General features: G+C 41.3%; 1 protein-coding gene across 8 annotated transcripts in view; it reads left to right on the top strand.

The window, feature by feature from the left end:
• Positions 1 to 17,681, top strand: part of EHMT1 (euchromatic histone lysine methyltransferase 1) — a 72,814-nt gene that overhangs the window by 20,881 nt on the left and 34,252 nt on the right. For 3 of the 8 annotated variants that reach the window (XM_075185766.1, XM_075185767.1, XM_075185768.1), the window contains exon 1: positions 14,042 to 14,347. The exons of 2 other annotated variants lie outside the window; for them this stretch is intronic. In XM_075185766.1, coding sequence (XP_075041867.1) covers positions 14,054 to 14,347 — 294 coding nt within the window. In that variant the 5' untranslated portion in view covers positions 14,042 to 14,053. Of the gene's footprint in view, positions 1 to 3,631; positions 3,685 to 6,437; positions 6,543 to 14,041; positions 14,348 to 15,552; positions 15,904 to 17,681 lie in introns of those variants that run through there. 3 more of the 8 variants (XM_075185773.1, XM_075185772.1, XM_075185774.1) reach the window with 3 other exon arrangements.

Consider the following 17,681-nt stretch of genomic DNA (forward strand, 5'->3'; position numbering starts at 1 on the left):
TTCATTGGGCTTCTGGCCTATTGCTTGTCAGTTGCACTGTAACTCCCCTGTAGACACTGTGGCCCCGAGTCACTAAGGAGAGCAAAGCATAAAAAAGGCGTAACTTTGCACCTGGGCAAAACCATGTTGCATTGAAGGGGGGTAAGATTTAAAATGTGGAGACAGATTTATAGTTGAGATAGGGCATGTCCTAGATCAAATATAATAATAAAGCTATCAAGTATCTGTGTGCTAGCTGAAAAAACAGCCAGTATTTAATTTATGTGCAAAATAATAGTCATTTTCACCCCTTCTATTGTAACATGGTTTGTCCCAGAGAACAATTACTCCCTTTTTTGCCTTACTTTCTTTAATGACTCAGGCCCTGTGTGTGTATACCTGGATGCTGTTATTAACTGTTAGTGGAAATAGCACAAGCAATAGTTACAAAGTTGTCCTAAATCCTACACAGTGGTTACAATATAATTTGTGCAGCAGTTACAGTGTAAACATTGCAAAAATAAACAATACAGAATATAAAGCTTACATCCCTTAGGATGTTGGCTCATTAGAGCAGGGCCCTCTTACCTCCTGTGTCCATACCTGTTCTTCTGCTCCGTCCTTACTGCATTACCCTGCCTGGAGCCTCTGAAGTTTTGGTGTTTATTGTTCAGTAATGTCTTACCCTGTATAGTCTACTGTTAGTACTGTGTGCGGCGCTGCGGAGCTCCTGTGGCGCCTAACAAATAAAGGATAATAATAATATAAATTAAAAAATGGTAAGTGACACAATATTCCATTATACAAAGTACATGAAATGTAATGAAAAAAGGTCACACAAATTGTATAATACAACTGAAAGAAGTACTGACAGGTAATATTCATGTTACCGGAGATTCATGTATCGGTGTGCAGTATCGGCCACATATAACGGCACAATCCCATATTGGCCTAATGTCAGCCAATCACAGACAGATTTATTTTAATTTCTGAAAAAGAACGTTCCAATCATGAAACTATTGGATCTGTGACAGATTCCACCATAGAATGAAACTGACCCATTTTCACAGATTTTGGCATTTTCAGCTTTAAAGCTTCGTTTTGAATGAATGTGAATCCACTTTTACGTACCCTGTTAGATAGCAGGAAGCCTCCTGATAAGATAATGTGAAAAGAAAAGCGAACCAAGTAACAGAATCGGGGGGTGCTCTGTGTCATAAACCCTCGCAGTTTGGGAGAGCTTGTACCCACAGGTGCTTTACTGGCTTTTGTCCCACTTCCGATAGAGGGAACAGTGAAAGGTATTAGAAATGGAAACAGCTGTTTGCCTGTTTGGCTAGCTTGAAAATCCTGGCTACTGCTGTTTGTATCCATAAGACGTCTTTTAGTCCCTGTGGACATGGGGACAGTTTAGCGCACAGACAAAGCCTGTGTCAGCACTTTTAACCAATCAGTCAAAGTCTCCTTGCAGTGTTTTCTTTTTGTTGTTGACTTGTAATTTTTTTGCCGTCCCAATCAGTTGGGACTGAATAAATGCAGATGTGAAAACAAGGGGTAGTGAGGGCCCTGCTCATGAGAGCTTGCAATCTAGTAAAATGTGAGTGTGGCTCAGAGTGGAGCGTGAGTAGGGGAGATAGGTACATTTGAAGGCTGTGGGAGAGTCTGATCAGGTGTGGTAGGGAATTTCATAGATGGGTATCGGCACTGGGGAGAGGGGCGTTATCCGAGAGTAGACGCGGGGTCACAGATAGATGTAAGAATGTGTAAGGGAGAGATTTTGGAGATGTATGAAGAGGATAAACTTTTTGGTTGCATTTTAAGTAAGAGATGTATTTTCAAGCATAGTGTATTATGTACATAATGAGTACCCCTATATAATTTCATTATATTGTACTGATCATTAACATGCTTGAGCGCTGCAAGCAGGGTAAACCCTTGTCTATAGGTGCGAGCACTAAGGACCGGCCAGCTTGTGGCTCAAGGCTACCGCCATAGAGAAGCTCTTTGTACTGTTCTGTTATTAACCTGTATTTTATCTTGTGGTTTTGGTTTTAGGTGATCATTTTAAAACTTTATTTAAATGCAATGAATACAAAGCCTCCTTTCATCATATGAAAGCCGTTAGTCATTCGAAATATACGTATAGATGTAAAATTGAAACTAGTGTTTGGGGGGGAGAAAACTATTTCACCGAATATAAAGCTTCACAAGTATCTTCCTCTAGGACTTGGTCCTGTTGGGTTGAGTCCAATGATGCTAAAATTCCAGTTTTTGGTCCATTTTTAGCTTTTAAATACGAGATGTTTTGAAAAATATATCACTACGTATCTGTTAAAGTGAATCTCATCTACAGAGATTTGAGGCTGTCATTTTGTAGGCTCGTTCGATATTCCCGAAAAAAGCCACCTATCCGTCCGCGACGTCACTAACGCCTGTTGAAGTGTTTGGCCTCATTCTCCCGAGTATTACACAATACGGTGACTGGTGCATGTTAAGAAGTATGTAGAACAGGACCGTGCTCTGCAGATGTCGAGTAGACCGATACATCCTTAAACTATTGATACAAAACCAAATTGGGCCTGTGCAAAAGACGAAGGTCTGGGTGGTACGTGTTATAGGTAGATGTGCTCATTGTCTGATCCAACGTGTCGGCTTTGTCTGCATATAATCACATTGTCTGTATTGCTGAGAGTAGTGTTAGAGGCTCGGGTATTTGTTAGGCTGTGTAGATTCCTGCGCCTTTCACTTCTGTCTTCCATCACTGTATTGTGTATAGTATTGTCAGGAAAACAGGATTATTGAAACGGTTTCAGGAGCCTGGTTGAATCTCTTCCTTCATGTAGCTGAATTTGCAGTATACATCAGAGAAATGTGATGATGATTCTGACAAAAGATCCATTGTTGTCAAGGAAACAGTTATGTCTGCAAATAGCAAAATGTTCTGTTGAACTAAAGTATATATCTACCTCTTGCCAGGATTATATATACACTACAGTTCTGTAGCCCTATAATCCAATGTCTATCTTCTCTTCTGTACTGTGGGATATGTCATAGATAAAGTGTGTGTGTGTGTGTGTGTGTGTGTATATATATATATATATACACATACACTACTGAATTGTTATGTCTATTTTTGATAATTGTTTGGTATGCAGTTTAAATGTATAAAGAGAAGACCTCCGCTTTTGATTCATGGCATGACTGATGAGATCCAAGTACTCTCAGGAGCTGGCAATTGAAAGCCATTAACCGTGCTACTGAAACAACCTTCATTGTAATTTTGTCTTTCCCTCAAATATTTAAACGTTCTCTTTGCATTGAAGTTTGTCTGTGCAGTCTAGAATGGAAACACATCCTAAGAGGCAGAGCAGCTCTGCCTGGTGTTACTTTGTGGGATCATTGCTGCTACAAACTCTTGGATTCATTAAACTATTGGAAATCATTTGATTAAGCCTCCTGCCAGTCCAGGGAGCAGACCATGGCTGCCTGTGTACGGTCAGTAGGGTGAAGAGTGCAGCTGGTGAATTAGCTGGTCTGATGTTCATAGTGATCACACTTCCTCCTTTTTTTTTTTTTGTGTGTGTGTGAGACTGTTGAATGCTATGGCTGAGAAGCTGTGTGCACTGAGCATGCCCCAAGTCTGACTGCACCCACAGTGTGTCTGGAACGTGTGTGGAGCTGTAGTAGGCCTGAGGTCTGGATGAGGTAGGACAATGCATCTAGACGGGGAGAAGGCTGGGGCAGGTTCTTGTCAGGGCCATGCAGCACACTAGCTGCTGACTGTGTATCTCCTCTGCATGGATGTTTGTGAGTGTCTGGTGTTGGCCATAGTGATTCCTAACTCAGAGGGAGCTGGATGGAGGGACAGGCTCCTGTTACCTGTTTATATCTTACAATGTCAGTCAAGCTGTCTCAGATCAGGGTGAGATGATTTCCTATGTCTGTTGCTGTCTGTCTGCTAGCAGGTGCTGGGAATGTTTTATTAACACTCACTGGTAACTGCTCCACCTTTGGACCTCCTTCATCTGCATGCTACATGTCTCACTAACCCTATGTCCTTGCTAAGGTTGCTGTTGATTTGCTGGTCAACACTGGTCGGATTCTCTGCTCAAACAACTTACAGCTCTTCTCCATTCTCCAGCCCCTTGTAGACCCTCTTGTATATTGTCCATAGTAAACCTCTAAATGTAACATAATGAGATTAACCTGCATTTAATGTTGTATAATTCATGCAAATATCTAAAGTAAAAGTGTCTTTTAAGGGAAAGTTTGGGGGATTCAACTACAAAACTGAACCCTGCTAATGAAAGGTTGATCTGTTTTTCAGCTCCACACTGTGTCCTTGTTTTGTGATGTTATCACTGGTGTTTTGTTGACTAAGGGGGAGAAGCATGTAGAGGAAACCTCCTGATGTACAGTAGTTCAGCTAGTTGTATACTAGCAGTTAGGTGCTGAAAATGAACAGGCGATATTGTATGTATATAATGTACGCTCTCCAATATCTGCTTTCCATGCTTTAAAGAACACTTTAACGGGGACATTATAAAGCCCTAAAATATGAATTTTCTCTTGGGCCACAATCCTATCTCTATTATACTCTTACATGGCTGCACTATGGCCAGTAACTACCAGGATTGTGGAGGACAGAATATTATATTATATATATTTACATTGTTGTAGGAGCTTAGGACCACTACTCGGTCATAATAACATCCCATTGGGGTGACCACTAATCGGCCGGGCGTACCAGGCACCGGTGTATATATAATATGCTGTGTACTCTTCTGTTTCAGTGTGATGTTGATTTAGTTACATTGTGTCACACTGAATAAAGACCATTGTTGTTATTATGGAACAGTAAATAGTTTCCAGCAAGAAAATAGCTCTGCGAACTGTATATTTATGTTTTGGTTGTTTGTTTTCAGTTCACTTGAGTTTTGTTTATTATTTCCCCAATGCTCTTTGTTTTGTGTTTGTCTTTTTATCTCTTCTTAGGATAGAAAAATAAAATGATCAAAACAAATCCATTCAGTTTGAGGGACGATCATTTGCAAAAGGCCTGTGACCTATTATGTTAACACTAAGCAACAAATGCTATGATGTATTTTAGGGCCCTATATTGCAGGAGACTTTATAAATCAATAATAATAATAAAAAATAACAAACTCTACTCATAAAATTGTGAGACGTGTAATAGTTTCTGGAGTGTATCAGAAGTAATGGTATTTTTAATTGTGAGAGAGGTTTTTGTTTTCCTACGGACATGATATGTCCTATTATTCAGCCTATTAGAGAACATTTCTGACCCTAAAGTGGCTGATAACCGTATAAAAGGTAGACAACGTCTTTATATATAGAGTTATAGATAGTTGCATGTTACAGGGTGGAGGTATTCTGGATTACCTTGTAGTACGATTATGGCCCTTCTAGTAGTAATAATAATGTAACTTGTGGAGAGACACCAGTGTGTTCGTCTATTGTACTAAGTAACTGGGATAGGCCAATGAAGCCATGGCATGCATTAAGGAATAATGGTTTAGGATGAGGGTGTCTTGTCCTTCAGCACCTTGCACCCTTCTCTAGTTCATCCTACAAGCGTTCAGGGCATCAACCATCACTGCACCCGAAGTGTCTGATCTAGAGGAGACAATTTGCAATGCACTCATCAGAGTAGAGCTTTGTGTTTGGTTGATTGTCTTTGCTGCAATATTCCCAAATGCCATTTCTGCTGTGAGGTGACCGAGCGTCTTTATTCGCTGTGTTCTCTTCAATATTTATTGTTAAATTAGACACAAGTTCTAGATCCGGACATTGAATTGTGGTCTTGCTTCTGGTTCCCTATTATTACAACAACTTGCTGTGTTACCCACTTGTGCTACAAGTTATAAGCAGATATAGACCGGGGGGGGGGGCTATTAGCAACAATGTATCTGAAGTGACTTGAACGTTGGAAGCTTTCTTGTTGAGCTAATTACAGGTCTTTTAATTTGTTAAAGAAAGTGACTACTATACTGTGTACATACACCATGGGGTAAATGTAATAAGATTGAAAAAATCGGACCATAATACATTTACCCCCATGTGTCTTGTGTCTACATTGTCACACAATATGCTGTGTAGTCTTGTTCTGCTGGGGTGAATTAGTTACTGGAGATGATTACGTTGCATAAAGAGTGTTTCTGTTATGAAAGAGGAATGCAGTTTTCAGCAAGGAAATAACTTTGCATATTGTATTGTATGATTGCTGGATGTCCTTCCACGACCGAGTTCTGTCCTTTCTCAGATACATAGAGAACCCTTTGCTGTGTTTTCCTGCGTAGCCTTAGATGACTAGAGGTGAGGAGCCCAGAGTTGATCCCTGCAATCAGTAGAATGGCTGCCCCAAGCATGCTTGCTGCGTGCTACAATGTTACCTATAGAGGGAGCTGGGTCATGTGACCACAGTGCAGAAGCTTTTGTGGCCCAAGGAAGAAGCAAAAGGCAGCAGACGTTAGCTGACTGTCACAGGCCTGTATGTCTCTCTCTTGCCCTGGGGAAGGCTGTGCATTGGCTGGGTGTGTCTGGTAGGTGCAGAATACCAGGGACTCTCTGGGCTAGGGCAGTATCGCATACTGAGATCTTTGTCATAGTCCCTGTCTGATACACTGGAAGACTCTAGTTGTGGCCTGGTGGTGTCTTCATCTGAGCCCTTCTCCTCTGTCTTGTATCCTTGTTGTGTGTTCGCTGCAAACTCTGCATTCTTAACATTTTTGACTTTTAATAGTTGATGTTTTCATCCATCTGAATCTGGTCATCCTATCACTGGATTTTATTTATGCTGTTTCTGTCTGTCTTGACCTTTTTAAGCAGGAAACCTGTGTTTCCTCCCCCTGTAGATCTGGTCCAGTCTGCAGCATTGATGAGAGGGAATGTACTGAGCTCTATTCTGTTTATGGAAGTCTAGAAGCCGAGATTGGATCTGGGTCACCTCACTTTGCAGCTCCTCTGCTTTGTTGTTTTGTCCAGGGTAATGGATTACACAGCAACAATACCAAATGCAATATATAGCTTAAATCATTGGAGAGGAGTCTGTTTACATTGAGAGAGCTTCTGTCACTGGGTTCCTTCTTGTTACCAATATACACACACATCTTCCCCCTTTCACTAAATGCCCTTTTATTAAGACATGTAATGGAGGTTATTGCTGCTGCTGAACAGCTGTAGACTCCAGTCCTTGATTTAATTATGTATTTTATGTTTGCAAAAGTAGGCCACAAGTCTTCGCTTGCAGTTTCCATGGTTGCTCTCCCTTCCCCCTTCCAGACTTTTTTCTTTTAATCGCAACTGTTCCACATTTCTGTTTATCTGGAGTCTGAACAATACAAATAGCTGAATCTGCAGAATGAAATGTGGGTTTTGTTGGATGCGTACAGGAAGCGGACATCTTGTGTGTGACATCCAGTTTGTGTCTCCCATACCTGAAATCTGCTCTTAGTATAGACATTACAGGTGATGGCAGCAGAACAATGTTGGCTGCGTCCGAGAATCTTCCGTATCTTCCATGAAGAGCGGATTTCATACCTTGTAACTGTCCTTCAACCCCTATATCTACTTCCAGATGTTCCATCTTTTGTGTCGGATATGTAGTCTATGTGGATAATCTATACCATTAACTGCGTGTACTAAGCTGCATTTTTATTTATTGTATTATTTACATACTGGCTTCTACATTATATTATCACCCTGGTTGTCTGCATGCAGGAACACTTGGTGCCAAATTCTATCCGGACACTTAAATTATATCCGTGTTCAGCTGTTGATGTGTAAGTTCTGTGTATTACGGCTGGACGTAAAAGAAAACAACATTTTGTAAAAATGGATTTTCATAAATTGTTTTTAAAGTAGAATGTTGGTTTATTACACTGCTCAGCCGGTGGAGAGAGGAGCGAAGGTAGAAAGATGTATCGTTTGTTTCTTGTCTTTAGAAAGGTGTGTGTTCTAGGACTACGCTCAATAATTCACATTAGCTCATTAGCAAGCAGGCAAAAATCAGAGGTGTGTATAAATGTTAAGCAGCACTTAAGTGAATTAACAAACCTTCCTGTTTTGTACGGTTGTCGTTTGGTGTTACCAGTATGATCTTAAACAGGAAAGTTCTGAAAACATGGCCTGTGTATGTTTTGCTTGTAGTCACTTGATAATGATGTGACCTGTCATTTTGGGGTTTGCATTAATCTGACAGCAACACCCGTCCAGTAAGGATACTTTACTCCACTCTTTATATCTTCAATTGCTTTCCCGGGATAATATTACCACCGTGTACGTCACAATCCATTCGCCGGCTGATCGTGCCGCCGTTTCACGTGTTCATTCTGCTAATCCTATATAGTTATCAGTCAACTGAAAATGGAGATAAATTGCAAAGATCAACATACATTGGGGTTATAGCATCAGATCATTAGTCGACCTGAATAGATGATTTGTGGACTAGAACCATCTCTTCTGCACACGGGCCGAGCAGCCTGTTCTGTTGTATCTTCACTGCGGTTTGTGTTATTAATGTGATGGATCTGGGGAATGGGGCACAGTTTCCCCAATGTTGCTGCAGATACTGCAGTGTTTCTAGCTAAAGTCACTTCAGTCTGTCTTACTCTTTCCTACCTTCCAGCCGTCCATTTATACTTTGTGCTATTATCCGATGATTCAGTAGCTCTTTGAGTTTGTTGCATTTGTGGCTGTAAATTAGGGATGTACCAGAGGTTTGCTAATGAGGTGCGTTCCTGAGATTTGCACCTCTCCGCTCGTACTCAGCATTGTGTAAGATTTGTGCCTTGGCTGTAGATGAAAGACACAGAGCATTGTCAGGGAGCAGTGTGCAGTCAGATGCCTGAGTAATGAGCCCGTGGTAGAATATGGAGGTGTTTTTCAGCCACTATGGATTGTCTGAGCTCTGGGAATGTAAAATGGCTGCTGATCAGATGAGAGTGAAATGGTCTCCACTGACCACGCATGACCAGTAGAGGGAGCTCTAGCACACAAACATTCCACGTATTCTGCTCATTCAGGACCTGGCAGGTTATGTTCTCCTGGAGGTGTCCTGAAGGACCATAGCACTAATCCAGGTATAGTCTGTTGCATATAAGCCCTCTTACACTCATCAGTGCATTTCTTCTTCACAATCCCTCTATGAGGAAGGAGTAGTCAGAGGAGAACATGGCCTCAGTGTTGGGGATCGTACGTGCTGTCTTCTCTGGGTCACAGCTCTGCATCTCTTTAGGCTGCTGTATAAATATTGCAACGTCAGGAAATAGTTGTTGTGAAATAGGTCACAGAACTCCTGTGGTGCCTTATGTCGGTTGGCTGAGGGAGTATTTGATCATTCAATGCAGATCCTTCTATCGATAAAACATATTTTACAAAACGCATCCATTGGAATCGTGTGGACAGAGCATAATACAGGGTGTAAGCGGACACTCTGGCTCGTGTCACTGTGTGTAGGTGACGGCTTCTCTCTGTCCTGTCGTACGTCCGCTGAATAATCTCTAAAGGGAATTTCTGCTTAGGCTGCAATTTGATTGATTAATCACGTGTCACAATTTCCAAATAAATGACAGGGGCTTATTCCAGTCATTGTGTTAGAAATGATACTTAAAATATAAACACGACCATGGAAGACACAGAAATATTTAACATTTATTTATATAGACCATGCATACGCTGGAGAGCTTTAAGTTGAAGCAAGTACAATAATAAAACAGGCTCAGAAGCTTACACTCTATATGATAATACGAGGATAACAGTGCTTAGTGGGCTACAGGATCCAGCAGAGGGATATTTGAGTATAGAATGACAATAAATGTTTGGCGTGAGTTGTGTGAGGGGGTTATCTAGTAGAAGGACAGAAGGAGGTTTAGAAGTTGGTTGGGGAATTTAAAGAGGTGAGATTTCAGGGAAGATTGGAAGGTGTGAGGACTAAAGTCTGTTGGAGGGAGGGAATTCCTCACACTGGATGTAATGAGAGTGGAAGAGAGATGCAGCTCTTGTGCAGAGCGGAGGGGTCGTGTTGGGAGATATTTTGGGACAAGTGGAGAGATGTATGTTACTAGGAGTATATTATATCGGATTCGGTAAAGTACAATAAAGTAATGTAGGGACTGACAGGGCAGCAGCAGATGAAGTTAGTCTAGGCTGATGCATATAAAAATATAAAGCATTTAATTACAAATAAACACTGTATTATACATTAAATAAAACTCCAGCCCACGCTGGATGGTAAAACTTCTACTCTTTAATATCTCTTTAGATTAATATTTTTTTTTACATTTTATTTCCATCCTTTATGTTTCCAGGGAAATTATAAACTGTCTATTTCCCCATTTCTCCCTGGAGTTTTCTGTGTCTTCATTGACTTGAGGGTTTATGCCCCATGGGCTTTAATGCAAATAATGACATTTCCCCAGGCAGGATCTGCTCATTCTCTCCCTTTGTTAGAGAGCGGTGAGGAAGGATTAGCTGCCTTATCCTGCAGATGTAGGTTTGTCACATATTCTTCATGCTGGATGCTCTGCTGTCATTACACCAAGTTACCAGGATGCACATAGCTTGCCCTAGACTGTGGTTTGGCTTTGATGATATAGCTTTGGTGGCTGCCCTGAGGCCTCATCAGCTCTGATGTGGCCTACAAGGATCCTCCATACCTTTTCCTGAGTTGTGTAAGTGCGGAGACGGCTGAGCTGTAATAGAAAGCAGAGTTTGAGCAGCAGGAAGGAGGCATGCTGTGTAAACACTGCTGTCCTGGCCTCAACAAAATGGCTGCTGGGTGTGACTCACAGATGGTTTCACTGAGAATGCTGTCCCATCCCCCAGTTCCCTGCAGCCAGTACAGTACATTCTCTGTGGTTTATATGTGTCCTCTAGACCCTTAACTGAGTGTATTCTTCTGTTTCATTCCTCCAAGATGTCTCCAATATTATTATTTACATATATAGTTCTGTTGTGGTATTTATTAGAATTCTAAATAAATCGGTCAGAAACAGCTCCAAGAAAACTATCATGATTTTAATTGATTGTCGTTTAAATTCTTAACATTTAGCACACTCAGTGCTTTTCATTTGGATGCAAACAGTAATCAGATAAAACTGGGTATTAAAGAAGAGACATAGGGCTAGATCTACTAAACTGTGGGCTTTAAAAAGTGGAGATGTTGCCTATAGCAACCAATCAGATTCCAGCTGTCATTTATTTAGTACATTCTACAAAATTATAGCTAGAATCTGATTGGTTGCTAGAGGAAACATCTCCACTTTTTCAAACCCTCAGTTTAGTAAATATACCCCACAGAGTCTAAATCTGTATATCATTAACATTCACTTTCACATTTATGGCCTTAAGCTTTTTGTGAATACAGAATTTATCTCTTGAATGTCACGTTTTGGCACTGCTGCACTTTATACACATTGTGAAATCCGTGCGCAACAGACGCGATCAGTTATATTATTAACTCCTTTATAGGAAGTAAAGTTCTCTATCAGTGTGGTAACATTGATGATTGTACGTTTTCATTATGGGCTCTAGGCCGTATTGGACAAACCAGATCAATATGATGCTGATACTCGTTAAAGAGAAACATATATAGACATTGGGATATGTGGCTTTTGTTCCCTAGAGCTTACAATCTAAAGAAGATGGTGAGCGTGACACATAAGACACACAGACTGGTGATGTCCGGTGTCCAAGCTACATCTATCTTCACAACTTTGTGCCTTTATCAAGGGAGTATTTTTGAGTTATTGTGATGTCAGAAGAGCGACGTGAACATTTGGGGCAGTTGTCATTTATTTACATTATGTTTAAGTTGTTCTTCTGTGGGTTGTCCTGTACTGGAGACACAGAGAGAAAAGTATACAATCCTCAACATTACAACACTGAGCATTAATAGAGAACTTTAACTTAACAGTAAATTATAACGTGAATAATTAAAAAAAACAAAAGCTGGCGTGTCCTGGTGGAAAAGGTCCAGAGGTGGGAATTATGTCTCCCTGCAGAGGCGCGTTGTGTCACATTAGTGTTTTGTGGCCTCATTGTTCATTGTTTGTGGGATAGAAGCTGTTCCACCTGGTTGCTGTCCTCAGAGTACGGCCAGACACACTGCAGCATGCTCAGGAGATTCCTGTTGGGGGAGGTGGTGGTGGAAGGATGATCTAATTCAATGCAATCCTTGGGAATAAAGGGAAGAAGACCAGGCATCATGTAAATGACAGAGCAGAAGCTATACTATACACTGCCTGCAGTTCTACCCCTGGGGGGTAGCTTCTCCTTCTCTGTATCCTTCATTGTACAAGGCCTGGGAGCAGTTTGTGAAGACCTTTCTCACATACTGATCATTGTGTAAGTGTGATGTGTGTTATTTGTGTCATCCTTTTAATGACGTTGGGGACCATGTTGCTCTTTAACATACGAATCTGTAGTATATGTGTGTAAGGCGGTGGGTACCGGAGGGAAGACCAGTGTCTGATCCCTACTATGAGTATGTCTTACATTGAGGTGTGGGGGTAGTATGACAAGAACCTGGATCCCAGCTTTGGCTCCTACATAAGAATTTAATTAATTATAGGCATTAATATCGCCAAGAACGGTCGGCTGGAATTAGTAACTGCTTAAATGTAACAATGTTACAATGTGCGTCCCCTGTTCTATACTTGGGGTCACACTGAGACATTTGTAAGGTGTCCTAAGTGCTACGTTTGGTGATGGTTCTCACTGGTGGCAAATCTGCCCTGAATGGGGAATTGTTCTATCCTACAGACAATGACAAAGTGCTTCTGTGTGAATGAGTCATCTTCTGAACAGCTTCAAGAGAAACCTAATTTGAATGAAAGGATTATTGATGCTCTGGCTAGTAGCCCAGTAATCCTGGTGGCCACGGTTCATCAGGTCAGTTCTTGGTGGCCAGTGTCGGAGAACATTTCCAGTCTTACCCAAAATCAGCAACTCTGCAATTGATTTGTTGTGCCAGCAAGACCTTAAGTCCAGGATCCTTATTTCACACTTCCTCCAAATCCTCCTTTTTTTTTGCCTCTTTTGGATAATCGTTTAAGAACCGATCTAGGTATCTTTCATGGAGTCATTTTTGGGGGTTGTCACAGGGGAGAAAATCTGTATTTTCTACATGGGGGCAGGCAGCAATGAGAGCGGGGTACAAGATGACCCCTTTACAAGATCCTCCTGGATTCTAAATTTCTACTTCTGGCTTCTGAATTCTAAATGGTTTTCTCCAACCCTACATTCATCCGAAATGTCCCTCATTAGTTGTTTGACATATTGGGAGCTTTATTGCTGACGTCTTAATACTGTCGCTGTTAGTTTCTACTATCTCTGGGTAAATATCTCTAGTTGGTGCAGAATATCAATCTAGTGCTGGGGTAACAGATTATTACACTGGTCTGCAACCAAAAAGCTGTTTTCATAATTTTATCTGATTCTTATGTTTTTTGTTGCGCTGAATTCGAAAATGACCACCGTTTTTTCCTGGGACGTCAGGTTTTTTCCACAATCGAAATGTGCCTTGGTCAAACAGGTAGCTGGAAATCGCTAAATTTTAAATTCATCTTACTTGGGGGGGAAAAAAACTGCACATGGAAAAACAAATTTATTTTCACTGCCAGTGCTCCCAAAAACATGAAAATACATGTTTATTGGTCTTGATGGCGATCACTGCATTGTTGAGTGTGCTTGCTAGGGCCTGCCCGGACATGTTCTTTCATGCATTAACTTGTTCTCTGATTCCTCCACAATCTTGTATTTCATTTCAGTCGTCATCCTGCTATTGTCTGTGTGGTTCAAAATTAGTGCAATGCCTCCAAGAAAGTGTGTAAATTCGTCTGACAGTTTCTGTTTCATATGTGGAGAGTTCATGGTGAAAAAGCAGCAGTTGAATATTACGGATTTTGTTAAGAAAGTTTATTTTGTTTATTTTAAATTAAAACTCTGTGACCAAGATAACGTTTGGGCTCCTCATAAAGTATGTAAGCGGTGCGTCGAAGATCTTCGTAATTGGTCAAAAGGCAAGATAAAATCTTTTCGATTTGGAATTCCTATGATGTGGCGCGAGCAAAAGAATCATAGTGATGATTGTTATTTCTGTTCCTGTGATGTGAAGGGGTACAATTCAAAGTGGAAGTGCACCATCACGTATCCCAATCTTCTTTCTGCTATTCGTCCCATTCCCCATGGTCCAGACGTCCCTGTGCCCGACCCTCCTACAAACCTGGACGAAGTCAATTGGCCTGACGAGAATGGAACTGTACCTCAGCCTGAAGATGGATCAGGTTCTTCAGATGTTGAAGTTGACGAACCAAAACTTTTCTCGCAAGAGGAACTCAATGATTTGGTGAGCGACCTAGATCTACCTAAGCAATCTGCTGAATGACTTGGTTCTAGACTTAAATGCAAAAATTTGTTGATGAAAGGTACATCTTTTGCATGGTACAGACATCGGGAAAAAGACTTTCTGTCTTACTTTTTTCATGAGGGCAATTTGGTGTTTTGCTCTGATTTAGAGGGGTCGATGGCTCAGTTCCACATTCAGTACGATTCTTCGTACTTGCATTGCACGGCTTTTGGGGTGCACAATGTAGTAGAATGTTTAGGAAATTTAAACATCTATTTATCTGTCTAATTGTGAATTTTAGATGCACCCACTGAGTTTACATCTCTGTCTCTTTTTGTGACTCTGTAGCTGTGGGGATTAATCTGTTTTAAGCGTTGTGTATAGCTTGAAACGTTTGTAAACAAGTGGACGATGAGCTGCTTTATAATGTGACGCCCAAATAGCAGACCTATGGCCAATTAAATGTGTAAGTCCTGCAGATACATTTAGCTGTTGTTCTCCTTCTTGCTTGTGTGTGTGAAAAAACTGTAGCTTCAGAAAGTCAGTGATCGTATAGAGTTGGGGAATCTGGGCTGAGTGACCCAGAGATTGTGACCCAAGGACCTTCAAATGTCCTTAGAAACTAAATATTGGGGTCAAACCACCCAGGTGTCTAAGATTAGTGCTGTGGACACACCCTCCTCAGTGTACTTGTGGTCTTGTTATCGATAATCCTGCCAGTTTATTTAATCCAAATTGTAATTATTCTGTTCATTTATAAAGAACATCATTAATTGTTGGTCATTGACGTCTTATGATGGCTAAAGCATTGTAAGAGCGTTCTAGGTCTTACATGACAAGCACGTTGCAGAGTCTACAGGGATCAGCATTCTACTGTCCTTATAAAATAATTATGTGCAACGTTTCCTACAGAATACCAGCTCCAACCACTTGAGTGTGTCTGTGTTTCATCTGCTTTTTACCTATTCACTGTTTGTAGACTGTGCTCTTATGAATAATAACCTTGACTTTATCCATGCAAACAGCTTATTTGATGGGGGGATAGAGCCCTGTTGGGTTGATGATAGGTTTCTATGAGTTAAATTGTGTCAACAAGCCTCTGAATTGTATGATACATGTTTGCAGTCTACAGGATTCTCTTTAATTTGACTTCCTCTATTCAATGTATTTGAGCTGCTACAGTTCCAGCACGAGGCAGCAGTAAGGGACTGGCTCCATGTTCTCAGTCCCTGATGCTTTTTATTTTGTGTCCTTTTCTACTTGAAGAAGACCCCAGAATACAAGCCACCTCCTGAGATGCCTGTGGCCGTGGAGCCTGTTCTGAGCGTTGTCTGCCAGCAAGTACAGAAGGCTGCTAATCACTGAGTCAGTGGAAGGAAGGACTTTTATTGTGAAGTCAGGCTGAGCTGTGTGCAGTTGGCTTTTGTTGGGTCTGATCTATCAGCCGACATTTTCCTGGGAGGGTGCAGGGCTGCCCTGCCAATCACAAGACTGCTAATGGGTGCCTGGTGGAGTGAAATCAGAAGGGAGCCTTTGCTTTTGGGGGGAGACTGAAGGTATTTTCTTATGAAACAAAGTTGCAGGCTGCAAGTTTTCTTGATGATTTTTTTTTTTTAAGCTTGGGGGGGAGGGGGCAAGATATGCAATCAGCAGACCAAGATGGAGACGAAGCATGGTCTTGTCTGTAGAGGATATTGTTTTTTCACAGGTTTATAATGTAATTGTCAGAGGTAGAGCCTTTTATACCACATTCTGGCATGTTCTGCAGCGTGCAAGAAGATATTTGCACATAACCCATATTAGACAAGGCTCAGGCTTCAAATGAAACCCGGGCTGTCTTAGGTGGCTCTGCTAGTTGAGCATTGGGTCTTATAAGGAGTGTGTGAGAGGTTTGTGTACCAGTCTAGACATTGCTGTCTGCATTGTTCTAAGAACTGCAGGAATGAGGCTTTTCAAGACCAAGATCACTGATCATTTCAAGGGATCTTTGGACCTGACTGCACTGCAAGCTACAGCTCATTAAACCAGGGCTTCTCTGTGTCACTAGGGCCTTTTCCAGTGTCTGGCGTTATAGGTGATTGGCACGTCTCTTGGGTAAGAAATATATTGTGTTTGCATTTAATTGTCGATGTGTTTATTGCAGTTGGTTTTGCATTTGCAGGTGTGAAGTAGAAGGACTTTATTCCTTAAAAATGAACGAGAGGTGTGACAGCCAGCTGTAGAGTAAATCTACTAGTATCAATATCAGAGAAGCTCCATATGTACAGAACGATCATCCAGATTGTTGTCCCTTGTATATCACTGAATGTGTGTGCGACAAAGGACCATTAACGATCACTTAAGACCCTTAAAATAGTCTGTGAAGCCACTCCTATACAGCTCTCCAGAATTAGTCTTCTTCTCCACCAATCGGATGGATGTATTTTTCGACGCAATGTCTACTGCGCCTTGGAGAGAAATTTTTGCCTGCTCTGATCTACGGCCTCGAAATTTTGGCGGCTATTTGGTGAAAAAAATCAATCGGATCTGTAAGTGCTCGGCAAGTTTGGGACGATAATGTAATCCTTTGTGAGTTTCTAACTTGGTTGATCCATTCACTATGAATTAGTGATGTCATTTGTTTTGTAGCGAACTTAGAGACATTGTACCGACCCAGCCCACAAGATGGCTACCTCCGTGTGAGTAGGCGATGGTTACATCTTAAAATGGCTTAAATCGCCCTTTCTGTTTTTGTTTCTTTGGCACAAGTCTTAGAATCCTTTATATAATGCTGCATATATGTGTTTTTATTGAGCTTCGAGCAGCTTGTGTAAATGTGAGGTGATGTTTTATTAAGGAGACTGTGCTGGCTGCGTATAGTGTTATGTCTCTTATCTCTCTGCATGGTGAGACCTTTTCATGATGACCCTTAAATATCTCCCTGCCAGGGATAGTTGTATCTGACAGGTAGATGTATCTGTCCTCAGCTTCCATTCTTTGTTTCCAGCATAAAAACTGCAGACTGGCTCTTCCCTCATCTATAATTTCTCACTTGCAACATTCATTGTTATTGTATCACTTCAATCTTTAACCCATTGGAATGTCTACTCACACTCTGTCTGCGAAACTGGTGCCCTGATGATGGTAGTGTAGGTGCCAAACTTAATTGGGTTTTGAGATTATTTGCCCCCCACCCCCTCCCCCTTTTCCATGGGCATTTGGGAATATTTACAGAATACAGAGTACTTTTTCTGGGGCACCTCCCTAAAGTTCTGCAAGTAGACGTCACCGATGTTTAGAGTACAGACTGTGTTTTTGTCCGGAGGGGGCTTCCTGGACCAGACAGTTTTTTTAT

Source organism: Mixophyes fleayi, chromosome 9, assembly GCF_038048845.1.
Source record: "Mixophyes fleayi isolate aMixFle1 chromosome 9, aMixFle1.hap1, whole genome shotgun sequence".
NCBI lineage: Eukaryota > Metazoa > Chordata > Amphibia > Anura > Limnodynastidae > Mixophyes > Mixophyes fleayi.